The sequence below is a fragment of the Zophobas morio genome, unplaced genomic scaffold, assembly GCF_036711695.1.
Source record: "Zophobas morio isolate AGI-343-1 ecotype UQ-CSIRO unplaced genomic scaffold, CSIRO_AGI_Zmor_V1 ptg000012l, whole genome shotgun sequence".
In the NCBI taxonomy this organism is placed as follows: Eukaryota; Metazoa; Arthropoda; class Insecta; order Coleoptera; family Tenebrionidae; genus Zophobas; species Zophobas morio.
Window position 1 is genome coordinate 2,199,858 of NW_026972117.1, and position 22,567 is coordinate 2,222,424.

Consider the following 22,567-nt stretch of genomic DNA (forward strand, 5'->3'; position numbering starts at 1 on the left):
ACTTTGTAACAATCGGATTTTTTAATAAATCAAAATCTGTTTTTTGGAAAGACGTAAAGAAAGAGACGCCACTGGTTGACGCAAGTTTGAACGGACTTGCCAACTTAATTCACTCGTAACCGACATAACCTCAATAATGACAACCACTTAAAAAAACTTGAAAAACCCGTCGAAAACACAAAAAAGTATGAAAAAGTAACACGGAGTCGTCATCGTCATCGTCACCGACGCAGTTGTGTCTCACGCGTGTAATGAAGGTTAGGTGCGACAGCCCTTGAACCTTGGACTCTCAGTTGAAAATGTCCCGTTTTAGAAACCTGACGGCTTTGAGGCACTTTTCTACCAAACAACGCACCTTCAAAGAAATAAAAATTCCAGTACCGTGGGGCCACGTTGCTGGAAAATGGTGGGAGCCGTACGACAAGCGCCCCATTTTGACTCTACACGGATGGCAAGACAGTTGCGGGAGTTTCGACCGTCTGGTGCCCCTTCTTAAGGATGACGTCGGAATTGTGGCTATAGATCTACCAGGACATGGGTACTCGTCGCGACTTCCGCCTGGAATGTTCTACAACAACATGAACTACCCCATTATCATCCAGCACATCGCTAATTATCTCGAGTGGCCGAAAATTTCGCTCATGGGGCACTCGTTAGGGGCCATCAGCTCATTCATCTATACAATTATATTTCCAGAAAATGTGGATTTTCTGATTTGTATTGATGGGGTGAAACCACTGTATATGAAGAACAATGGGCCTAGGATGGCACTCGGGATTCAAGAGTTGTTGAAATATGATGAGTTAGGAAGGAGCAAAGAAGAGCCCCCCAGTTACCCGTTAGAAGTGATAAAGAAAAGAATGGCGGCTTTGAATACTCAGAGTATTAGTATTGACCACTGCCACCATATTCTGAACCGGAATATAGCCCCATCCAAAGCCGATCCCGACAAGTACTATTTTACAAGAGACCCACGCTTGAAGGCTAGGTTTATCTTCAACTGGGCACAAAAAGACATGTTAGAGGGCGCATACCGGGTTATTTGTCCCATGCTTATGATCAAGTTTACCGAAAGTGGATACTACGAAGACAAACAAAATTTCTACGAGTTGTTGGATGCATTGAAGAAAACTTCCAAAGATGCGCAATATCATTACGTCGATGGATCCCACCACACGCATTTAAATAATCCAGAGTCTGTGAAAGACTTGATCAATAATTTTTTGGAAACTTACAACATTGAAGACCGAAAAATAGGGGGTATTAAAAGTGATATTATATGTTAACGTGTTTACTAAAATATTTTTACAAGTTAATAATAAATCATAGATTTTTGTTGCTTAAATCCGTCAACTTACTTAGTAGCTCGTTTCCAAAAGACTTGTGAAAGGAGGGGCTTACATGGTCGAGTAGGCTGTATGGGGTTTCAAAAAAGTCTTCGTTTTCGTCACTCTTTTGGTTGTAACTTTTCCCAGCGACTCTGAAACCGCTTCCTGAAAGTTCTATGCAAAAATCGTTGCCTTCGATTGTTGTCAAGTTGAAATAGATTTGTTGGTCGGTTCCGTTCAGTACTGTGATGCTCTTCACGTGGTTTTCGATGTCTTTTACCACTGCAAGGGCTTCGAGTTTCCAGTTTTCGGCGTCGAGAACCTTTTCTGTCATTGTTTTGCATTTGTTTGAGAATTTGTAGGTTAGAATTTGACAATTTGTTGTGCCAAGGGTACCAACTGTTTGGTTGAAATCTAAAAAAATACCTGTCCAATAGAATTTTAGGCCTGACGGTTAACATCAAAGCAATGAAGCTATTATGATACTTCTCACCGAGTACGTAGAAGTGAAAGTTGCATGCAATCACATTGTAGACCGGCAAATGTCACGAAGCTATATCTTTTAAGTTTCTTGTTGTCGAAATAAGTCTACACATATTACGAAAAAAAGGCAAAATTTAAACCCCGCCCACCCACCCATGTCAAATGTGATGATTTTTTTATTCGTCGTGAGCCAAGGGGGTGGAGCTTAACTGCACAATCCTTATTTCGCTACGAAAAATTAAAAACATGTTTTTGAGTTTCGTGTTATTCAAACAATACTATGTATTTAAAAAAAAAAATTAAAGCCAAAGATTAAGCGCCGCCCATACCTGCCCTGATCTAAATAGCAATGAAGTTTTCATTCGTTGGTAGACTTAGAGGCGGAGCCTAATTGCAAAATCCATGTTTCCTGACAAAAATATGCAATTTTAAACTTGTTGAACAACACGATACTCAAAAACATGTTTTTAATTTCTTGTAAAGAAATAAGTATTTTGCAGTTAAGCTCCGCCCTCTTGGTTCACGACGAATAAAAAAATCATCACACTTGAGATGGGTGGGTGGGCGGGGCTTATATTTTGCCTTTTTGTTTTAATATGTGTGGACTTCTTTTCACAACATGAAACTGAAAACATGTTTAAAATGGAAAATTTGTATAAAGGCATTTGGATTTTAAAATAGGCTCCGCCTCATAATTGCAATATCCACATTTCCTTGCAAAAATGTACCATTTTAGACATGTTTTAAGTCTCTTGTTGTCGAAACAAGTCTACACATATTACGAAAAAAAAGACAAAATTTAAGCATAGTATTTTTTGAACATCATACTCAAAAACATGTTTTTAAATACCTGTAAAGAAATAACGCGAATTAAAAAAATCGTCACAATTGAGATAGGGCGGGTGGGGGGGGCTTATATTTTGCCTTTTTTTTTTCTTAATTTACATAGCCATCTTTTCACAACAAGAAACTTAAAACATGATTAAAATGGTATATTTTTGCAAGTAAATATGGATTTTTTCAATTTTCCATTTTAAACGTGTTTTTAGTTAATTGGTGTGAAAAGAAATCTACACATATTAAAACAAAAACGCAAAATGTAAGCCCCCCCCCACCCGCCCTACCTCAATCGTGATGATTTTTTCATTCGCCGAGAACCAAAGGAGCTTGGCTGCAAAATATTTATTTCTTTACAAGAAATTAAAAACATGTTTTTAAGTATCGTATTGTTCAAAGAATATTATGTATATTAAGGACAAAAGCCAAATATAAACCCCGCCCACCCACCCCATCTCAATTGTGGTGATTTTTTTTATTCTTAGAAAGCTAAAACACGTTTAAGATGGTAAATTTTTGTAAGGAAATATGGATTTTTCCTCCGTCCCCTTGGCTCACGACGAATAAAAAAATCGTCACAATTGAGATAGGGCGGATGGGCGGGGCTTATATTTTGCCTTTTTTTCTTATTTTAGATAGCCATCTTTTCATAACATGTTTAAAATGGAACATTTGTATAGGACATAATTGCAAAATCTATATTTCCTTGCAAAAATGTACCATTTTAACCATGTTTTAAGTTTCTTGTTGTGAAAAGATGGCTATGGATATTTAGAAAAAAAAAGGTAAAATATAATATTAAAGCACAGTACATATTAAATATGTAGAAGTGTGAGCAATTCTTAAATTTATGTTGGCGCTACTGGTTGTCTTATTTAAAGCTGCCGAATTGTTGGCAACAAATTCGAATAAATTACAAAATCTGCTCCCTTCACAATAATTTTCGTTGTGTTTAATTTGCTTTTTTAGTTCCAAATCTTTTTTTTTTTTTGGTTTTAAAATACAAATTTTTGGCTTTTGTTATAGGCAACCAACAATACTCACGCGCCACTTTTTATGTATGTTGCATTGTCAGGACCGTACGGTATTCTCCAACGATAGGAAGAAACTCCAAGATCAACTCAAAGTAAAAATATATTTTAAAATCTTTGTTTCAGACACAGCTCTTTAATCAAACCTTATATTGCTGACACTGTTACACCCCTGACAAGTGACACTGTTGACATAAATTAACAGTACCAACCCACGCAAACACACTAAGCTCAAACTACAACCCTTTATCCTCAAAATTGTACCACTGCCTTTAAATCAGCTATCTAAACTACGTGTTTCTTAACTTTATAACCCCCAACGCTCCTGTTCTCTTTTGCAGCCCCCGTTCCGCCTCCCGCCATCTCCCCGCCGCCGCCCCAACTAAACTTGTAAACACAAAGAACAACTCCGAATGAGGTTATCGATGCCATCAGCTGTTCTCCCGTGAAAGTGGATTCATCCGTGACTCCTGTCATTCTGCTCAAGATGTTGTGACGCAAACCCAAAATAAACTCGATTACATGTCTTCTCGAAGAGCCCTTGCGTGACCCGCGACAATAATCGAAATCCAAGTTAGATGCTCGTTCCTCGGAAACCTGTAGCAGTTTCGTGTGCGGTCGCGTGAAAATGGCCCAGATCTACAGCAAGTTCCCGCTTCCCGTAACAGGAACCATCAAAACCACCTGCATCGACTACGTGCATCCCTGGACTGACAGCTGTCTGCAGGGGATTTCCGGCCTCTACTTGTACGCTATCTTCGACTCCCTCAGGGTCTACGGCACGGTCTATGTGGTGAGTATGCATTTTTTGTTTGTTGTTGTTGTTATGTAATGGGTTTTGGGGCGTCTGGGGTCGTTGTAGGGTGGGTTTTGGGGCTGGAACGAGAAAATTAGTTGGGGATTTCGGACTGATTGGGGGAAATGAGGAATGAACAAATATTTGAGTGTGAATATTGATTCAGTTTAACAGGAAGTGACACACTTAATGATGTCTTAGTGTGTCATATTTTCGTTAATTTTTAAGATTTTTCCATTTTCTACGGGAGGTGTATTCTGGGTTGCGTTTCCAATTCTAACGGGCTCATCATTACTCTAAAATTACCTGCATGTAGGTATGACATAACGACTTTTTAATGAGAATCGCAAAGAGATAAGTTGTTCAATATTGTCAAAGTTATGCAACCAATAATACATACTTAAATCCCTTTCCTTATTTCATACTTGTCCATTTTAATAAAAAACTGCAAAACATTCCACAAATTCCAGCGGTGAAAGTTTCAAATCCAAATCTGCCGTTTTATTTTTCTATTTATATTATTTTAATGGAATTAACATTAACCCGCAATCAGCTGTTTCGTATGACCTGGTCTGATGTTCGCCATGAACCTGCTCAAGATGTGACGTAAACTAACCTTGTTTACATGTCTTCGTAAGCACAGGTAAAAGTGAAACTTCAATGGTCAATATCCAGAGTTCTATTTAGCGATTCCGTGGTCGCGGAGTGTCGTAGTGATGTGAAAATGACCCAAATTTACAGCAAGTTACCTCTTCCTGTATGGGGAACCATCGGTACCACCTGTATCGAATACGTGCATCCCTGGACGAACAGCTGCCTGCAGGCGACGTCTGGATTATATTTATGGGCACTTTTCAGTTCCTTCAGGCTTTACGGAACGGTTTATGTGGTTCGTGTTGTATTTATAAATAAAGGGTGCTTTATCCACTCCTGAAACGCGGTAAAAAAAAATTGTTTTGATAAAGTCGTTAATGATGTTAATTATTGTTTATTGACATGATTCTTGCTTTATGGCGACGGCCGTGAACGTGCACTTACTGACTAATTACGACATGACTTGTTGAAAATGGAATTAATTTAGCGTTCACTAGAAAAGTTGGTTTATATTTTGCATACAGGAAATGCCATTCATGATTTTTCTAGTACTAATGAGCAGAATTGTGTATGTTTTTATTTGACGTAAGTGAGAACAAGCAGCGCCATTTTGCCTGCTGATTATAAAATTGTTGTTAAAATGGGTTTTAATAACGAACAAGATATTCGCTAAGTAGTCGTGGAGATAATTATTGATGTTTGACAGGTTTTTGTTTGGAGAATTTTTCTAGAGGCTTCATTAAGTCTGACTTAAGTGCACAAGGTGAACTAGTTGTAAGTGCACAAAAACATGATTGCAGTTTTAAACAAGTATAATTTAATATCAGTGTTATGCAACCCATAATACACCTGTACGAATCGACTTATTTTGATTTTATTTTTAATTACATGAACGGCGTTCAATAAATTTGTACTCGTTAAAAAAAAATAAACACAATTTTCATACAATAGTTGCGTTTCGGGTGAAAGCTGTAAAATTATAACTTTATGTGTTTAGTTCGGTCGTTACTTTGGTATGCGCATTGTTTATTTAATTCTTTGTGTATATCATTAAAAACGAGCGGGTTTAATACTGGATTCCCCAAAAGTGGAGTTAAAAATTACCAGATAAAAATACTATTTTTTGCGAGCGGTCACCTTTTTGGTGAGTGCTACCGATAAAGTAACACATAATAATTTTATCTCGGCGTGTTATCGTTTATGATTTTTAATATTCATGTTAATCACGCCAGTGAGGTGTTTATCAGAATCACTAAATTTGTTATTGATCGAGATAACAGCGGTGATTTTATAAAGTGTATGTAAATTGTGGAACGGAAACTTTCTCAGCATAGTTTTGTTAGAAAGTTTTATATGCAATAAATACGCATAATTCACTTGTTTGCGAGCGCAGCGAGCACGTTCAGGTTGCTGGGGTGACTTTAGGATTCACAAACATTTATTTGATTGATAAATTGAAAAATCGAAAAATATATTTTTTTTTAAATCGAAACTATAAAAATTCGGAAAATTGAAAAATAGAAATATGGCAGAACTGAAAAATCGAAATCTCCAAAAATCTAAAATTTAAAATATCGATACATTAAAGAATCAAATTTAAAAATAGGCCAAAATTGAAAAATCGCAATAAAAATTTGAAAAATTGAAAATTTAAAATTTAAAAAAAAATTAGTAAATCGAGAAATCTAAATCTGAAAAATCGAAAAATTTAAAAACCGAAAATTTGGAAATATAAAAATATAAAAACCGGAAATTTGAAAAATTTTAGATATTGAGTCATTTAAAAAGTCGAAAAACTGAATAATTGAGGGAGCGAAACATCAAAAAATCGAATAATTGAAGAATCGAAATATTAAAAAATCAAAAACCTGAAAAATTGAAAAATCGAAAAATTGAAGGATTGAAAAACTAAAAAATGCATACATTGATAATTCGAGAAATCGAGAAAGGGACAAATAAAAAAAGTCAATTAATCGAGAAATTAAGACAGCGAAAAATTGAAAATTTATACACCCAACATTAAAAAATTGAAAACCAAAAAACTGGAAAATAAAAAATTTTAAAATACGGAAAAATAGAAATAACGTACAAATGAAAAATCGAAATATCAAAAAATCTAAAATTCAAAAAATTGAAAATATCAAATATCGATGAATTAAAGAATCTAAAAATTGAAAAATTCCAAAATGCAAGGTTTAAAAAATCCAAAAATGGAAAAATCGGAAAATTGGGAAATCGAAAAATCCAAAAACCGAAAAGTCGAAAAACCGAGGAATTGAAAAATCGAAACATCAAAAGATGGAGAAACCGAAAAGTCGAAAAATCGAGTAATTGAAAAATTGAAATAGGCCAAAATTGAAAAATTGAAATGTTATAATTTGAAAAATTGAAAATTTAAAGTTAAAACAAATCGAGAAATCGATAAAACTGGAAAATCAAAAAATTTAAAACCCGAGAATTTGAATATCAAAGATTTTAAAAATCTAAAAATTGAAAAACTGAAAAATCGAAGACTCGAAAAGTTAAGAAATCCAAAAATATAAAGTTTTAAAAATTGAATAATTAAAAAGTTGAAAAACTGAAAAATTGAGAAAGCGAAACATCAAAAAATCGGAAAAATAAAATTTCGAGTTATCAAAAAATCGAAAAGTTAAAGAATCGAAATTTTGAAAAATCCCAAAACTCACAAATCGAAAAACTGAAAAATCGGGAAATCGAAAAGTCGAGAACTCGAAAAATTGAAAAATTAAAAACCTGAAAAATTGAAAAATCGAAGAATTGAAAAATAGATGTAACGAGTAACGGAAAAATCGAAATATTGAAAAATTGAGAAAACGAAAAATCCAAAAACCGAAAAGTCGAAAAATCGAGTGATTAAAAAATTGAAATAGGCCAAAATTGCAAAATCGAAAAATTAAATTTTGAAAAATTAAAAATTAAAAAATTTTAAAAAATCGAGAAATCGAAAAACTGAAAAATCTAAAAATTTAAAACCTGAAAATTTTAAAGATCAAGTTAAAGACCGAAAATTTGAATAATCAAAAATTTTAAAAATCGAAAAATTGAGAAACTAAAAAGTCGAAAAACTGAAAAATTGAGAAACCGAAACATCAGAAAATCGAAGAATTGAACAATTTAAACATCCAAAAAATAAAATTGCGAGAAATAAAAAAATCGGGGAATCGAAATATATTAAAGAATCTCAAAACTGAAAAATCGAAAAATTGGGAAATCGAAGAAAAATTGAAAATTCCAAAACTAAAACATCAAAAAACTGAAAAATCCGGAAATCGAACAGTTGAAAAATCGAAAAATTGAAAAATCAAAACCCCTAAAAATTGAAAAGTCAAAAAATTGAAGGCTTGAAATGAAAACTTAAAAATCCCGAAAATTTAAAGTGTTAATTAATTAAAGAATCGAAAAATATTAAATTAAAAAATGTAAAATTTAAAAATCAAAAAGTTGAAAAATCCAAAATTTAAAATATCGATGAATTAAAGAATCTAAAAATAGAAGAATTCAAAAATCCAAAAATCGAAAAGTCGGAAAATTGATGAATTAAAAATCTAAAAAAATGGAAACATCGAAAAATTGGGAAATCGAAAAATCCAAAAACCGAAAAATCGAGGAATTGAAAAATCAAAACATCAAAAGATCGACAAACCGAAAAGTTGAAAAATTAAAAAATTGAAATAGGCCAAAATTAAAAAAATCGAAAAATTGGAAAACTGAAAAGTCGAACATTTAAAAAATTCAGAACTCCAAAAATCTAAAATTTTAAAAACTGAATAAGTAAAAAGTCAAAAAGTTGAGAAAACGAAACATCAAAAAATGGAAAAATTGAAAAAATAAAATTTCGAGAAACCAAAAAATCGAAAAATTGACAAATGGAAGAAAAATTGAAAAATCAAAAAATTGAAGGCTTGAAAAAGTGAAAAATCGAAACATGCAAAGTCAGGAAATCGAGAAATGAGAAAATAAAAAAATCGATTAATCGGGAAATTGAGAAATAAAAAAATTGAAAAGTCCAGAAATGAAAAATCGTAAAACTGAAACAAAAAATTGATAAGTCGAAAAATGCAAAAATCGAGAAATCGATAATTTGAAGATTCGAGAAATTGAAATATCCCAAAAGTAAAATATCAAAAAATCGAGAAATCAAAAATCGAAAAACCGAAAATTCCAAAGTCCAAAATTTAAAAAATACAAAAATTGAAAATCGAAACATCGAAAATTCGAAAAGCTGAAAAACCGAAGAATTGAAAAATCGAAACATTGAAAAATTGAAACAGGTGATTATTGAAAAATAGAAAAGTTAAACTTTCAAAAATTTAAAATTAAAAAATATAGATAAACATAGAAATCGAAAAACTGAAAAATCGAAAAATTTAAAAATGAGATAAATTTTTCGATTCGAAAAATTGAAAATGAAAAATATCGAAACTGAAAAATCGAAACATCGAAAAATTGGAAAATCTAAAAATTCAAAAACCGATAAACCGAGGAATTGAAAAATCGAAACATTGAAATAGGTCAAAATTAAAAAACACAGACATTTAAAAAAAATCGGTAAATATAAAAATCGAAAAATTTAAAAACCGAAAATTTAAAAAATCAGAACTTTAAAAATCGAAAATTTGAACAAAGATTTTAAAAATTGAAACACTAAAAAATCAAACATTTAAAAATTCGAAAAATTGAAAAATAAAAATGTCGAAGAACTGAAAAGTCGAAATATCGAAAAATCTAAAGTTTAAAACATCAAAAAATTGAAAAATCGAAACATTGAAAAATTGAAATTGGTTATAATTGAAACAGAAAAGTTAAAATTTGAAAAATTGAAAAATTTTAAAGTAAAAAAATCAATAAATTGAAAAATCGAAAAATTTTAAAAACAAAACTGTAAAAATCGAAAATTTGAATAATCAAAGATTTTAAAAATTGGAAAAATTAAAAAATCGAACGGTCGAGAAGCCGAAAATTTAAGAAAATCGAAAAGTTGAAAAATCAAAAACCTGGAAAATTGAGGGATTGAAAAATGAAAAAATCGAGAAATCGATAATTTGAAGATTCGAGAAATTGACATATTCCAAAACTGAAATATCAAAAAATTGAAAAATCGAAACATTGAAAAATTGAAATTGGTTATAATTGAAACATAGAAAAGTTAAAATTTGAAAAATTGAAAAATTTAAAAGTAAAAAAATCAATAAAATGAAAAATCGAAAAATTTTAAAAACAAAATTGTAAAAATCGAAAATTTGAATAATCAAAGATTTTAAAAATTGGAAAAAATGAAAAATCGAACGGTCGAGAAGCCGAAAATTTAAGAAAATCGAAAAGTTGAAAAATCGAAAACCTGAAAAATTGAGGGATTGAAAAATGAAAAAATCGAGAAATCGATAATTTGAAGATTCGAGAAATTGACACATTCCAAAACTGAAATATCAAAACATTGAGAAATCGAAAATTTTAATAATTTTTATATCCACGATTTTGATTTTTCTCCAAAAATCTAGATACGTAGGATAAAAATTCAACACGGTTTCATAAACCACAATTTCAGAAACCACGTTACTTTTTAACATGTATATAGCATTTATTCGACAAAATTGCAAGATAACATCGCCAATTCCTGGGGGGGCATGAACGGATAAATTTTTATTATCGAGTTACCTTGCTTCGACGTTTACAAGATTTCAAAGCATCAGATTTTCCAATTTTAAAGTAAAATTGTAAATTGTTGTTATACAATTTTGATTATGTTCTAAAAATTTGAATACTCAACACGGATTCATAAACCACAAATCCAGTAGTATGTTATTTTACAAAATTTAGATAACATTTACTATTGTATGATAACTTATTAGTACACGATATTCGTAACAAACATCTACAATATTTATATTTTTTCATAAAAAAAAAATATTGCGACTAACAAAATATCCACTCATTCACAACCGATAATAAATTATCGTCAGCTGTTTTTTTTGCGGACGACCTTTCGGTATCAAAGTCTTCGCTCTTAACAGCGACCAAAGTTCAAACGCACTTTAAACCGATCGACAAAATTTCATCCAAAACAATACACACATTGTCATTTAAATCGCCTTATCTCCAGATAATCTGACTTAAGCCCCGCCTGCGCACTCCGCGCAGCCTTTCCTTACCCTTGGTGGCAATCACTCGTTCTAATTTTAGACCTCCTGATTGTAGAAGCCTTCGAACGGCCTTAGCACTCTCCATTAGCGCCAACCGAGCCCCCGAAATGATCTATAGCCGCTTAATGGCCTGTCAGAGCCAATTAAATAAGTTACGATCTCATTAAACGATTTCACACAACCTACATACACATACCTAATCCTCGTTCCCGGCCATGATTTGCCCTAAGTTCGCGCGACTTTGCCACTTTCAGCGCGGTACTCCGACTGGGACCGGGCGAAGGCCTGCAGCTCTCGAAGGGGCTTTTATCGTTCGCTGTTTATTTAAAATCATCGTCCCGCCAATGGCGTCAGCTCCGTGTGTAAACAAAATATTGTGATAAGGAAAAGGTGAGCCCGAACTTCGACAGTGCCTCGTGGAAGGGTCAAGTGCGAGGATTCGAGTGACGCGAAAAATGGTGGCAATTTTGAGTAAGTTCCAACCCCTGGATTTCCCCTGCGGGGATTTCCACTACTGGGATCGGACGTGCGTGAATTTTCAAGTCGAGCTATGGTTTGTGGCCATCGTGGCTTCTTTTAAAATGTACTTTTCGGTGTATTTGGTGAGTATTGGGACGATTATTAAACTTATAAACTTTAGATAACTGGGTCGATGATTAGCGTATTTGTTTTAAACGAGATTGTTAAATTGTTTTATTATTATTTAGTGCCAATAAAATAATGGGGGCACAGGGTTCTAATTTATTTTACATTTTAATAAATCGCCGGATTTTATCTACGGAGTTGACTACGCAAACGTTGTCTACTTATCTTGACGTTTTGCCGTGCCTGCACGTTTTTCAAGTGATTATAAACCTGTAAAATAAATAAGATATTTCTTCGAGCTGAAAACAACGGCGTTTGCAGAACTTCAATGTGCTTGCCCCTTTCAGTAAACTTCTTTTTCTTCGTGCTAAATCCTACCTAAATTGTAATATTCTTTTGTGCGTGTGGCTTATGAATCCGCCTTTATTTTTTATATCCAACATCCAGCGTTTTGGAAAAAAAATCAAAATTGTATAACAATCTCGTGACTTGACGAGGTTTCGGAGAAATAAGTATCTGGAGGATTCACCGATCTAATACTAAATACAGTCAATTGTTTCAATCAGATTTTATATTAATGTTCAACGCAACAACGGCTTATTAGCATTCGAGCAAGGTTAATGTACGTCAAGAGATCATTATATATTATTGTTATTATTTCCAGTTTATTGTAACGATTGTTTTGGATATTGAGATTCATTGTTATTGTTTTTTTTTTTTTTGAATTTTAATGAAGTAGCTGTTGGTGACGCTGTTCAATTTGAACTTTAACACGAACACGCGACTATATAAAGTATGATAACGCTAAATTATTAGGAGATATATGGTGTTTATAATGGTCTTCTTTGTGTGTAATTTAGTTCTTGACATCGAAAGTTTTCCAACTAAATATACAAATCACTGATTAAATTTCGCAATTTAAAAAAATTAGAACGTGAATAATAGAAAAAATCCAAAGTTTGAAAAAAAAAATGGAGGTATTGTAAAAATGAAAAAAAAAAATTCAAGCAGTAAACAACTAACAAGTTGAAACTACTCAAAAAATTGAAAATTTTGTTCCCCATTTTCGTGGTACTCTTACTTGTTTATGAATCCGCGTTGAATTTTTAACCGTTCTTTTTTTGGGGTTTAATTCCATAGAAGTGATTAAGAAAGAAAAACAAAACTGCTTGGGTTTCGTTCTAATAATACATCTCTAGATAATTCGTTATCGTTTGTGAATGAGTTGAAGTTTCGTTAGTAGAATTTGTTTTCTTTATGAAAAAATATAAATATCGTAGATGTATGTTACGAATACCGTGTACGAACAAGTAATCTCCAAATTTTACAATAATAAGTATATCTTATTTAAATTGTGTAAAATAACGTGCTCCTCCATTTGTGGTTTATGAATCCGTGTTGACTTTTCACCTTCAGCATCCAGATTTTTTTTTTCAATTTCTGTTTCTCGATTGATCGATTTTTTTATTTTCTCATATCTCGGTTTCCCGACTTTTTAATGTTTCGATTTTTCAGTTTTGGAATTTTTTTAATTTTTCTTCAATTTCTCAATTTATCGATTTTTTTACTTTTAAATTTTTCAACTTTTCGGTTTTTCGGTCTTTTGATTGCTCGATTTTTGATTCCCCGATTTTTCGGCTTTTGGATTTTTCGATTTTCCAGTTTTTCGATATTTTCATTTTTCAATTTTTTGATTTTTTAAATTTTAGATTTTTCGAATTTTTAAATGTTTTCAATTTTTAAAATTGATTATCCAAATTTTCGGTTTTTAAATTTTTCGATTTCTCTATTTATCGATTTTTAATTCTAACATTTCTATTATTAAATTTTGATCTATGTATTTCAATTTTTCAATATGTATTTCGATTTTTCGGCTTTTCGGTTTCTCTTTTTATCGATTTTTTTAATTTAAAATTTTTCAATTCTCCATAATTTCAATTTTTCAATGTTTCGTTTTTTCGACTTTTCGGTTTCTCGGATTTCTCGATTTTTCTACTTTCGATATCTCAATTTTTTCATATTTCAGTTTTGGAATATTTCAATTTCTCGAATCTTCAAATTATTATCGATTTCTCGATTTTTCCATTTTTCGCTTTCTCAATTTTTCTGTTTCAGTTTTATGATTTTTCAATTTCAATTTTTCAATTTCTCGATTAACCGACTTTTTTATTTTCCCAATTCTCCATTTCTTAGTTTCCCGACTTTTCAATGTTTCGATTTTTCAGTTTTCCAATCCTTCAATTTTTAAGATTTTTGATTTTTCAGTTTTTCGATTTCTTAATTTTTCGATGTTTCAGTTTTGGAATTTTTTAAATTTTTCTTCCATTTCTCAATTTTTCGAATTTTTAAAATGTTTGGTTTTTAGTTTTTCAATTTTTAGAATCTTTAATTATTGAAATTTTCGAATTTTAAAGTTTTGATTTTTCAAATTTTCGGTTTTTAAATTTTTCGAGATCTCTATTTATCGTTTTTTTTTTTTTTACTTTAAAATTGTCAGTTCTTTCGGTCCTTTGATGGCTCGATTTTTCAATTCCTCGGTTTTTCGACTTTTGAATTTTTCGATTTTCCAGTTTTTCGATGTTTCCATTTTTCAATTTTTTAATTTTTTAAATTTTAGATTTTTCCAATTTTTAAATGTTTTCAATTTTTAAAATTATTGATTATTCAAATTTTCGGTTTTTAAAGTTGTGATTTTCCAAATTTTGATTTTTTTTATGTTTCTGTTTTTCGATTTTTGTATTTATCGATTTTTATTTTAAATGTTGGATTTTTCATATTTTCGATTTCTCTATTTATCGATTTTTTTTTTATTTTAAGTTTTTCAAATTTTAGCTGTTCTATTTTTCAATTTGGACCTATTTCAATTTTTCAATGTTTTGATTTTTCAGTTTCTCCATCTTTTGATTTTTCGATTTTTCAATGTTTGGATTTTTTAATTTTCGGTTTTTCGATTTTTAAATTTTCATTCTTTTTTAAATTTTAGATTTTTCGACTTCTCTATTTATCGACATTTTTTAATTTTAAATTTTCCAATTTTCCAAATTTGACTTGTTTAAATTTTTCAATCTTTCTTTTTTTCAACTTTTCGGTTTCTCGGTCGATTTTTCAATTCCTCTACTTTTGGATTTTTCGATTTCCCAGTTTTTGAATGTTTTAAAGTTTGAATTTTCGATTTTTCAATTCTTCGATATTTGTATTTTTCAATTTTCCGGGTTTTTAAATTTTACATTTTTCGATTTTACGATTTTATGATATTTCGATTCCTCGATCTTTCAATTTTTCGACATTTTGGATTCCGATTTTGAAGTTTTTCAATTTTTAGATTTTTTAAATTTTATATCAAAATTGTAGATCGAATCTTCTCAATTTCTCGATTTTTCGCTTTTTCTATTTTTCAGTTTTTCTGTTTCAGTTTAACGATTTTTCAATTTCAATTTTTTAATGTTGAATGTCTCAATTTTCAATTTTTCAATTTCTCGATTAATCGACTTTTGTATTTTCCATTTCTCCATTTTTTGGTTTCCCGACTTTTCAGTGTTTCGATTTTTCAGTTTTCAATCCCCCAATTTTTCAGGTTTAGATTTTCCATTCAGTTTTCCGATTTTTTTAAATTTTTGACTTCTCGACTATTCGATTTTTCGATTGTTCAGTTTTTCGATGCGTCAGTTTTTCAATTTTATAAATTTTTTCCATATCTCAATTTGTCGATTTTTCAGTTTTGGGACTTTTCAATATTTCGATTCTTCAATTTTTCGATTTTTTGATGTTTCGCCTTCACAATTTTTCAGTTTTTCGATATTTTAGTTATTCTATTTTTAAAATTTTAGATTTTCCGATTCAGTTTTTGGAATTTTTAAATGTTCGATTTTTCAGTTTTTCAAATTTTTAGATTCTTCAGTTTTTCGATTTCTCTGTTCATCGATTTGTTGTTTTATTGCAATATTTTCATCTATTTCTTGGTTTTTCCATTTTCCGGTTTTTCGATTTTTTAAATTTTTGATTTTCGAAATTTCGATTTTTCCATTTTCAATTTTAGAATTTTTGATTTTTCGACTTTCGACATTTCGTTTTTTCTATATTTTGATTCTTGGATTTTTCGATTTTCGAAAAATTTAAAACTTTAGAAATCTGAAAATCCCAAAATTCAAATAACGAAGAATAAAAATTGAAGAATCGAAGAGAAACTGAAGAATCGAAGAAAACTTGAAAAATGGAAAACCAAAAAATTGGAAAATTGAAAATTTGATATTCGAGAAACCGAAACATCGTAAAAACTTGAAATGGGAAAACCAAAATATCGAAAAGTCGAGAAGTGGAAAAATCAAATAATCAAAAAAATCGATTAATCGAAAAATCCAAAATTTAGAAACGCCAAAAACTGAAATATTGAAAAATTATAAAACCGAAATATCGGAAGAGGGCGAAATCGAAAAATAAAAAAAATCGAGAAACTGAAGAACCAAAAAATCTAAAATTTAAGAAATGAAAAAATTGACGATTCGAAAAATCGAAGAAAAAGTCAACAACCTAAAACTAAAAAATTCTAAAACTGAAAATTCAAAAAATCAAAAATTCGAAAATCTAAAAATCGAAAAATCCAAGAATCAAAAGATAAAAATTGAAATTTCGAAAATTAAAAATCTGAAAAATCGAAAAACTAGAAATTGAAATATCTCAAAATCGAGAAATTAAGATTTGAAAAATTGAAAAACTGAAAAATCAAAGAAAAAACGAGAAATCCAAAAATCAAAAATTTGAGAAATCTGAAAAACCCAAAATTCAAATATCGAAACATTGAAAAATCGAAAATTGAAAAATCTAAAAATTAGAAAATTAAAAAATTGGGGAATTAATAATCTGAAAATCGAAAAATCGAGAAAACGAAGCATCGAAGAATCGAGAAGTGGGAAAATCAAAATATCGAAAAATAGAAAAATGGAATAATTAAAAAATCGATTAATCGAAAAATCTAAAATTTAGAAAAGCCAAAAATTGAAATATTGAAAAATCTAAAAACTGAAGAATGAAATTGGAAGTTTGAGAAATCGAAAATCTAAAAATCGAAATCGAGAGAGAGAAGAGAATCAAAATATAGAAAAAATGAAATGTCGAAAGTCGAAAAATCAAAAATTCTAAAATTGAAAATGGAACAAACCGAAATTTCGAAAATGAAAAATCTGAAAAATCAAAAAACCAAGAAATAGGGAAACACCGAAATCGAGAAAATGAAAAGTCGAGAAATCGAAAAATCTGAAATTAAAATAACGAAAACTTGAGAAATGGAAAAATGGAAAATTAGAAAAATTGAAAAACCTAAAAATGTGAAATTAAAAAAAAAACGAAAAACTGCAAAATCAAAAAACTATAAATCGAGAAATCGATTACTCCAAAATTTAAAAATTGAAAAAAAATGAAGAACCGATTGGGAAATCGAAAAATTCAAAAATAGAGAAATTGAAATATCTCAAAACCGAAAAATTAAAATTTGAAAAACCGAAAAACTGAAATTTATTTTTTAATTGAAAAATATAAAATTCGAAAAACCACAAATTTGAAATATCGAAACTTTGAAAACTCGAAGAATTGGAAAATTGAAAAATCGAAATTAGGATGAATCAAACTGGGAAACCAAAAAACTAACAAATCAAAAATTCGAAGATCCGTATTTTGTAAAATCGAAATATAGAAAAGATGAAATATCGAAATCAAAAAGTCGAAAATTTAAAAATCGAAAATTCGAAAAACTGCAAACACTGAAAAATCGAGAAGGCGAGAAAAGGATAATTTCAAAAATGAAAAAATTGAAATTTAAAAAAACTAGAAAAATCGGAAAATTGAAACATCGAAAAACTGAAAAAACGAGAAATCGAAAAATCTAAAATTTAAAAATTCTGAAAATCGCAAAATTTAGATATCGAAAAATTGATAAGTCGAAGAATAATTGAAGGACCGAAGAAAAATTGGAGAGTCTAACAAAAATTGAGAAACCGAAACATCGAAAAGTCGAAAAGTGGAAAAATCAAAAAGTTGAATAATCAAAAATCGAAAATTTAGAAACGCCAAAAATTGAAATATTGAAAAATTATAAAACTGAAATTAAAGAACTGAAAAATGTAAAATTTAAGAAATCAAAAAATTGAAGATTCGAAAAATTTATCAATCGATAAATGGAAAATTGAAAAATCGAACAAAAATTGAATAACCGAAAAAGTGAAAAATCCCAAAACTCAAAATTCGAAAAACTGATATATAAAAAAACTGAAGAATTGAATTGAAAAATTGAGAAATCGATAAGTAAAAGAATCTATCCCCCAATTTTTCAGGTTTTTGATTTTCCATTCAGTTTTCCGATTTTTTTAAATTTTTGACTTCTCGACTATTCGATTTTTCGATTGTTCAGTTTTTCGATGCGTCAGTTTTTCAATTTTATAAATTTTTTCCATATCTCAATTTGTCGATTTTTCAGTTTTGGGACTTTTCAATATTTCGATTCTTCAATTTTTCGATTTTTTGATGTTTCGCCTTCACAATTTTTCAGTTTTTCGATATTTTAGTTATTCTATTTTTAAAATTTTAGATTTTCCGATTCAGTTTTTGGAATTTTTAAATGTTCGATTTTTCAGTTTTTCAAATTTTTAGATTCTTCAGTTTTTCGATTTCTCTGTTCATCGATTTGTTGTTTTATTGCAAATTTTTCAAATTTTAACTTTTCTTTTTTTCAATTTTGATCTATGTATGTCAATTTTTCGATGTTTTGAATTTTTGGATTTTTTAAATTTTAGATTTTTCTCTAAATCTCTAGATTCATCACTTAAAAAAACTGATATCTAGAATGCGAGCGCAGCGACCACGTTCAGGTTGCTGGGGTCTTTCCAACTTTGATCTCCAGAAACATTTTCAAGATTCATTTTTATCACACACTAAAAAATTGTCTCTTAATAATTTGGCTTATCATGGACACCAACGAATAATTTTTAAGTTTCACCTGAACGTGCTCGCTGCGCTCGCACTTTAATATTCTTGTAGCAAAAAAATTGTGCGACCATAAATCTGATTTGACTTTTTTTTTTCGTTCTTAATATACATACTCTTCACAATACAAGACTACGTACATATAAAAAAAGGCAGAGCTTAATTGCAGAATGCTTATTTCCACAAGAAACTACCAAATAAAACATGTTTTTAAGTATGATGTTGAAAGAAAAGTATATATTTGAGGATCCAAGCCTTACCGGATTGTCCATTGCCTCCAGAACCTGTTCTGACAAGATGGGGTTCATGGATTGAAACACAATATATTATTGCGATCATTTTTGTCAATAAAGAAATATCGGCGCAACTGAGACAGGGTGGGTGGGCGGGGCTTATGATTTGACTTTTTTCTTCTTCATATTGTGAAAGAATACACCGTGTCATTGCACCTCGCATAATTTTTGTGTTCTTGCGATTTCAATAATTGTTAACCACCAAGAAATTAAATAAATAATAAAAAAAAGTAATCTAATCTGGCTTGAGAACGCCTACATTACCAAAATATTTCTATTGTTAACCGTAGAATTCACTTTTATGAATTTGACAGATTAGCATCCTACTTGATTTCAAAACATAATTTAATAGTAAGCGGTTGTCTATTGTGTCGAAATGGTGCAAGTTGTTAGTAAACTCCAACCCATATACGTGAAATGTAACGAATTGCATTTTTGGGAAAAAAAGTGTCGCTCGTGCCCTTTAAAACTGGCTGCCATAGTGGCCGATCCTTCTTTTAAACTCTATTCTATTTTCTGTGTGGTGAGTAGGCATTGTCAAACCTAACGAGAAACACATGATTGCCAACATAATTTTCTTAACAATAAATTTCAAAGCTTGCCAGACCACTTTTTTCGATCATTATATGATACAAAGAATTGTACATAGCGGCAACACGACTGCATATCAACACGTCGCTTGTGATAACACCAGTACATAACATACATAAGGTTTCGTTGACGTTGTGTCCTTGTTTCAGTTGACGCTGTTAATGAAAGGCCGCATCCCCACGAAAGACGACTTGAAGAAAACAGTATTAGGAGTGCTCCAATCCACGGCATTCTTAAGCGGAACGGGCTTCGGCTACTCCCTCTTTCTCTGCCTGCTGAGGTAAAACCGTCCCTTTGTAGCCCACTTACTGACGCTCGCCCCCTAGGAAACTCCTCGGCAACTTCAACATCCTCTCGGTATCTTTCCTCCCGGCTTTTCTCTCCAGCGTATTCGCCATCCTCATCGAGCGACCTTCCCGAAGAACCCTCCTGTGTTTATACGTCAGCAATGTCGCCACGGAGACCCTCTGGAACATGGCGCTGTCTCGCAACATGGTCCGGAACGTCAAATACGGCGACACCGCCATCTTCGCCGTGGGCATGGCTCTTCTCCTCATGTACTACAAAGCCGGCTACCACAAAGAGACGTCCGCCAAGACCGACCCCATGTTCGGAGTGTTGAGGTTCGTTTGTATATCTTCCAGAGTAAAAAATGCTCAAAGTTTCATAGGTTTGTAGTGGGGCCTTACGAGGAGAAAGACTACAGCGCCAGGTCGAGTCAGGCTAGTAGCTTCTACCGACAGCAAGCCCAAGACATTCCAAACGTGGGGTCCTCGAGGACGAGGTCGGGGAGTTGGCAAGGGCGCTCCAAGAACCCCGTTTTCCACGTGATAAGTCAAGCTTTGCGGGTGTACAAGAAGATTATTTACAAAATTAAGTGCTGTGATAGACACCTTGCATGCCCCCATCCGTTCAGTTGTTTGTACTATACCATGCAAGTAATGGGCGTGGCCGAGTGGAGAGCTTGTTCTGATTGGTGGGTTTCAGGGCGTAGGAAAAATGTTCACTATCGGTTTAGGGATTCAAGTGACGCTGAAGTTAGTCCTTAATTTGAAGAGGGTGATGCAGTCGCCGAGGAATCTTAAGACGATTCTGTTCAAGAAGGACACGCTCAACTTGGCGGCGTTTCTGGGAGGCTTCTCCGGATTGTTTAGGGTAGGTGTATGAGGTTATTACGTTTAAAATTAATACCCCCTTTTTGCAGGCCGTTCTATGTATTTTGAGGAGAACGACTGGTAAAGACAGCCCGTCGTACGCCATCCCGGCGGGCCTAATCGCCGGAGTGGCCTTCACCAGGTACCCCGACACTACAGTAGCCTTGTACGTCCTGTGGAAAGTAGCGCAGATAACATACTTAATGGGGATTAATAAGGGAATCGTACCACGAATACCCGGCTTCACGGAATTCCTCTACTGCTTCAGTACCGCCATTCTCTTCCACGCTGCTCTCTTAGAACCGACGAATTTGAGGCCGAGTTACTGGAAGTTTTTGCATTCGATTTCGGGCGGAAGGTACTCGGATGGGCTTTTTTTTTGGTTCATGTTTAATTGTTCGAGTTTCAGGATTGCCTGCATGAATCGCGAACCGTTGGATGTTTGGGGACTAGGTACTACTGAATCTCTGGAACGCGTTTTAAAATTGACCAAGACCCAGGCGGTCTTGAAGTAGGAGAGTACTCGCGGTTGCTACGTGGACCTAGTCAAAGTGGGTGTTAGTTTCCAAGTTTTCTAAGGAATACATTAAGTCGGATATTTCGTGACTTTGTTGTTGTTTGGTATTTTATTAAGGGTAGCACCGGTTTTGGGCGAGCAACTCTTCTTTTGTTATTATATTTTCATATTTTTAATAAATGAGGTTTTTATTGTCTGGGGGAGTTTCACTGTGAAGTTATTTCAAGTTGGCAGACCTGTCATCATCGTCCCACCAAAATCAAAGATTTTGCTTATCGAGGGAGTACAAATGCTAAATGAATGGTGTAAGTTCATAAGAAGGTTGGTATAATAATAAACTGACTCTCCTGGTTATGCTTTTCAAATAAGTACGGCACAGAAAAAAATTATTCAACATTTAACGAGACACTTATGTGAAGTTTTAAAAAAATAAAAAAAATGTGAAATCAGCTTGTTGTGTATTTTGGGTTGCGTGATTCTTCCGCTTCTGTACTTAAATGACGTTTATAAACGGCCAAGCCGGCGAATTTCGATATTCGACTTCGGACCAGGATCACGTATCGTCGAGGAGGTGGCGAAAGCTTGGAACGGCGCCTGATTGTTCGAATGACAGCTGAGGTATTACAGGTTTCTGTAACAAATGTCACATACGGATCCGGAGTAATTCTCAGAGACCTCTTCGACTTTCTGTGATCCTATTAGGCGAGGCGAGAATCCACGTTGTCAGCGGTTTTAATTTTCAGACTGCAGAATACCAAAGCCAGCGAATCTCGATATTCGGCCTCGGACCAGGATCACATATCATCGAGGAGGTGGCGAAAACTAGAAACGGCGCCCGATTGTTCGAGTGACAGCTGAGGTATTACAGGTTTCTGTAATAAATATCACATTCGGATCCGGACACAGACCATTAAGCAAATAGAAAGACGTTCAAAAACCACTACGATTTAATGTGGCGATTACAGCGCTGCTCGAGCTCCTGCATGAATTAAATCCACTGATTACTAGATTATAATTACTATAGTAGTAATTTTATTTTTAATTACAATTTTAATTCTATAAAAATGAAACTAAATTCAGTAATGAAAACATATATTTGATAACAATGACAAAATTACAAAACAACTCTCAAAGAAAAACAATTTCATTTCGAAATACCTAAAAAAAATAATTTAATTACAAACTGCTTAAAAAAAACTCTTGAAACTACGGGTAGGTGTTAATT

General features: G+C 32.0%; 3 protein-coding genes across 14 annotated transcripts; 2 read left to right on the plus strand and 1 right to left on the minus strand.

Moving 5' to 3' along the window:
* Positions 1-86: 86 nt before the first annotated feature.
* LOC135127569 (probable serine hydrolase) lies at positions 87-1,345 on the plus strand. The gene has a single exon (XM_064054050.1). The coding sequence runs from the start codon at positions 300-302 to the stop codon at positions 1,284-1,286; it is 987 nt and encodes a 328-aa protein (XP_063910120.1). The 5' UTR covers positions 87-299; the 3' UTR covers positions 1,287-1,345.
* On the minus strand, positions 1,276-11,536 carry LOC135127570 (GSK3B-interacting protein). Of its 9 annotated transcripts, none has more exons than XR_010280246.1 (4): positions 11,427-11,536; positions 5,225-5,405; positions 3,693-4,555; positions 1,660-1,742 (listed from the first exon to the last, which is right to left on the minus strand). XR_010280246.1 is itself a non-coding variant. In XM_064054051.1 (3 exons), exons 2-3 carry the CDS (start codon positions 11,313-11,315, stop codon positions 1,324-1,326), a joined length of 495 nt encoding a protein of 164 aa, XP_063910121.1. In that variant the 5' UTR covers positions 11,316-11,360; positions 11,427-11,510; the 3' UTR covers positions 1,276-1,323. The 9 variants fall into 9 exon arrangements, 1 of the variants encoding a protein (XP_063910121.1); XR_010280244.1 differs by having other exon boundaries at positions 5,092-5,405; XR_010280247.1 differs by having other exon boundaries at positions 3,693-4,465; positions 5,092-5,405; positions 11,427-11,517.
* Positions 4,308-21,538, plus strand: LOC135127568 (transmembrane protein 135-like). Of its 4 annotated transcripts, none has more exons than XM_064054045.1 (7): positions 4,308-4,472; positions 19,821-19,951; positions 19,998-20,294; positions 20,342-20,609; positions 20,659-20,826; positions 20,876-21,183; positions 21,235-21,538. In XM_064054045.1, the coding sequence occupies exons 1-7, from the start codon at positions 4,308-4,310 to the stop codon at positions 21,338-21,340; spliced, it is 1,443 nt and encodes a 480-aa protein (XP_063910115.1). In that variant the 3' UTR covers positions 21,341-21,538. The 4 variants fall into 4 exon arrangements, with proteins under 4 accessions (XP_063910115.1, XP_063910117.1, XP_063910119.1 ...); XM_064054047.1 differs by lacking the exon at positions 4,308-4,472 and adding an exon at positions 5,200-5,364; XM_064054049.1 differs by lacking the exon at positions 4,308-4,472 and adding an exon at positions 11,616-11,701.
* The last annotated feature ends 1,029 nt before the right edge of the window (positions 21,539-22,567 follow it).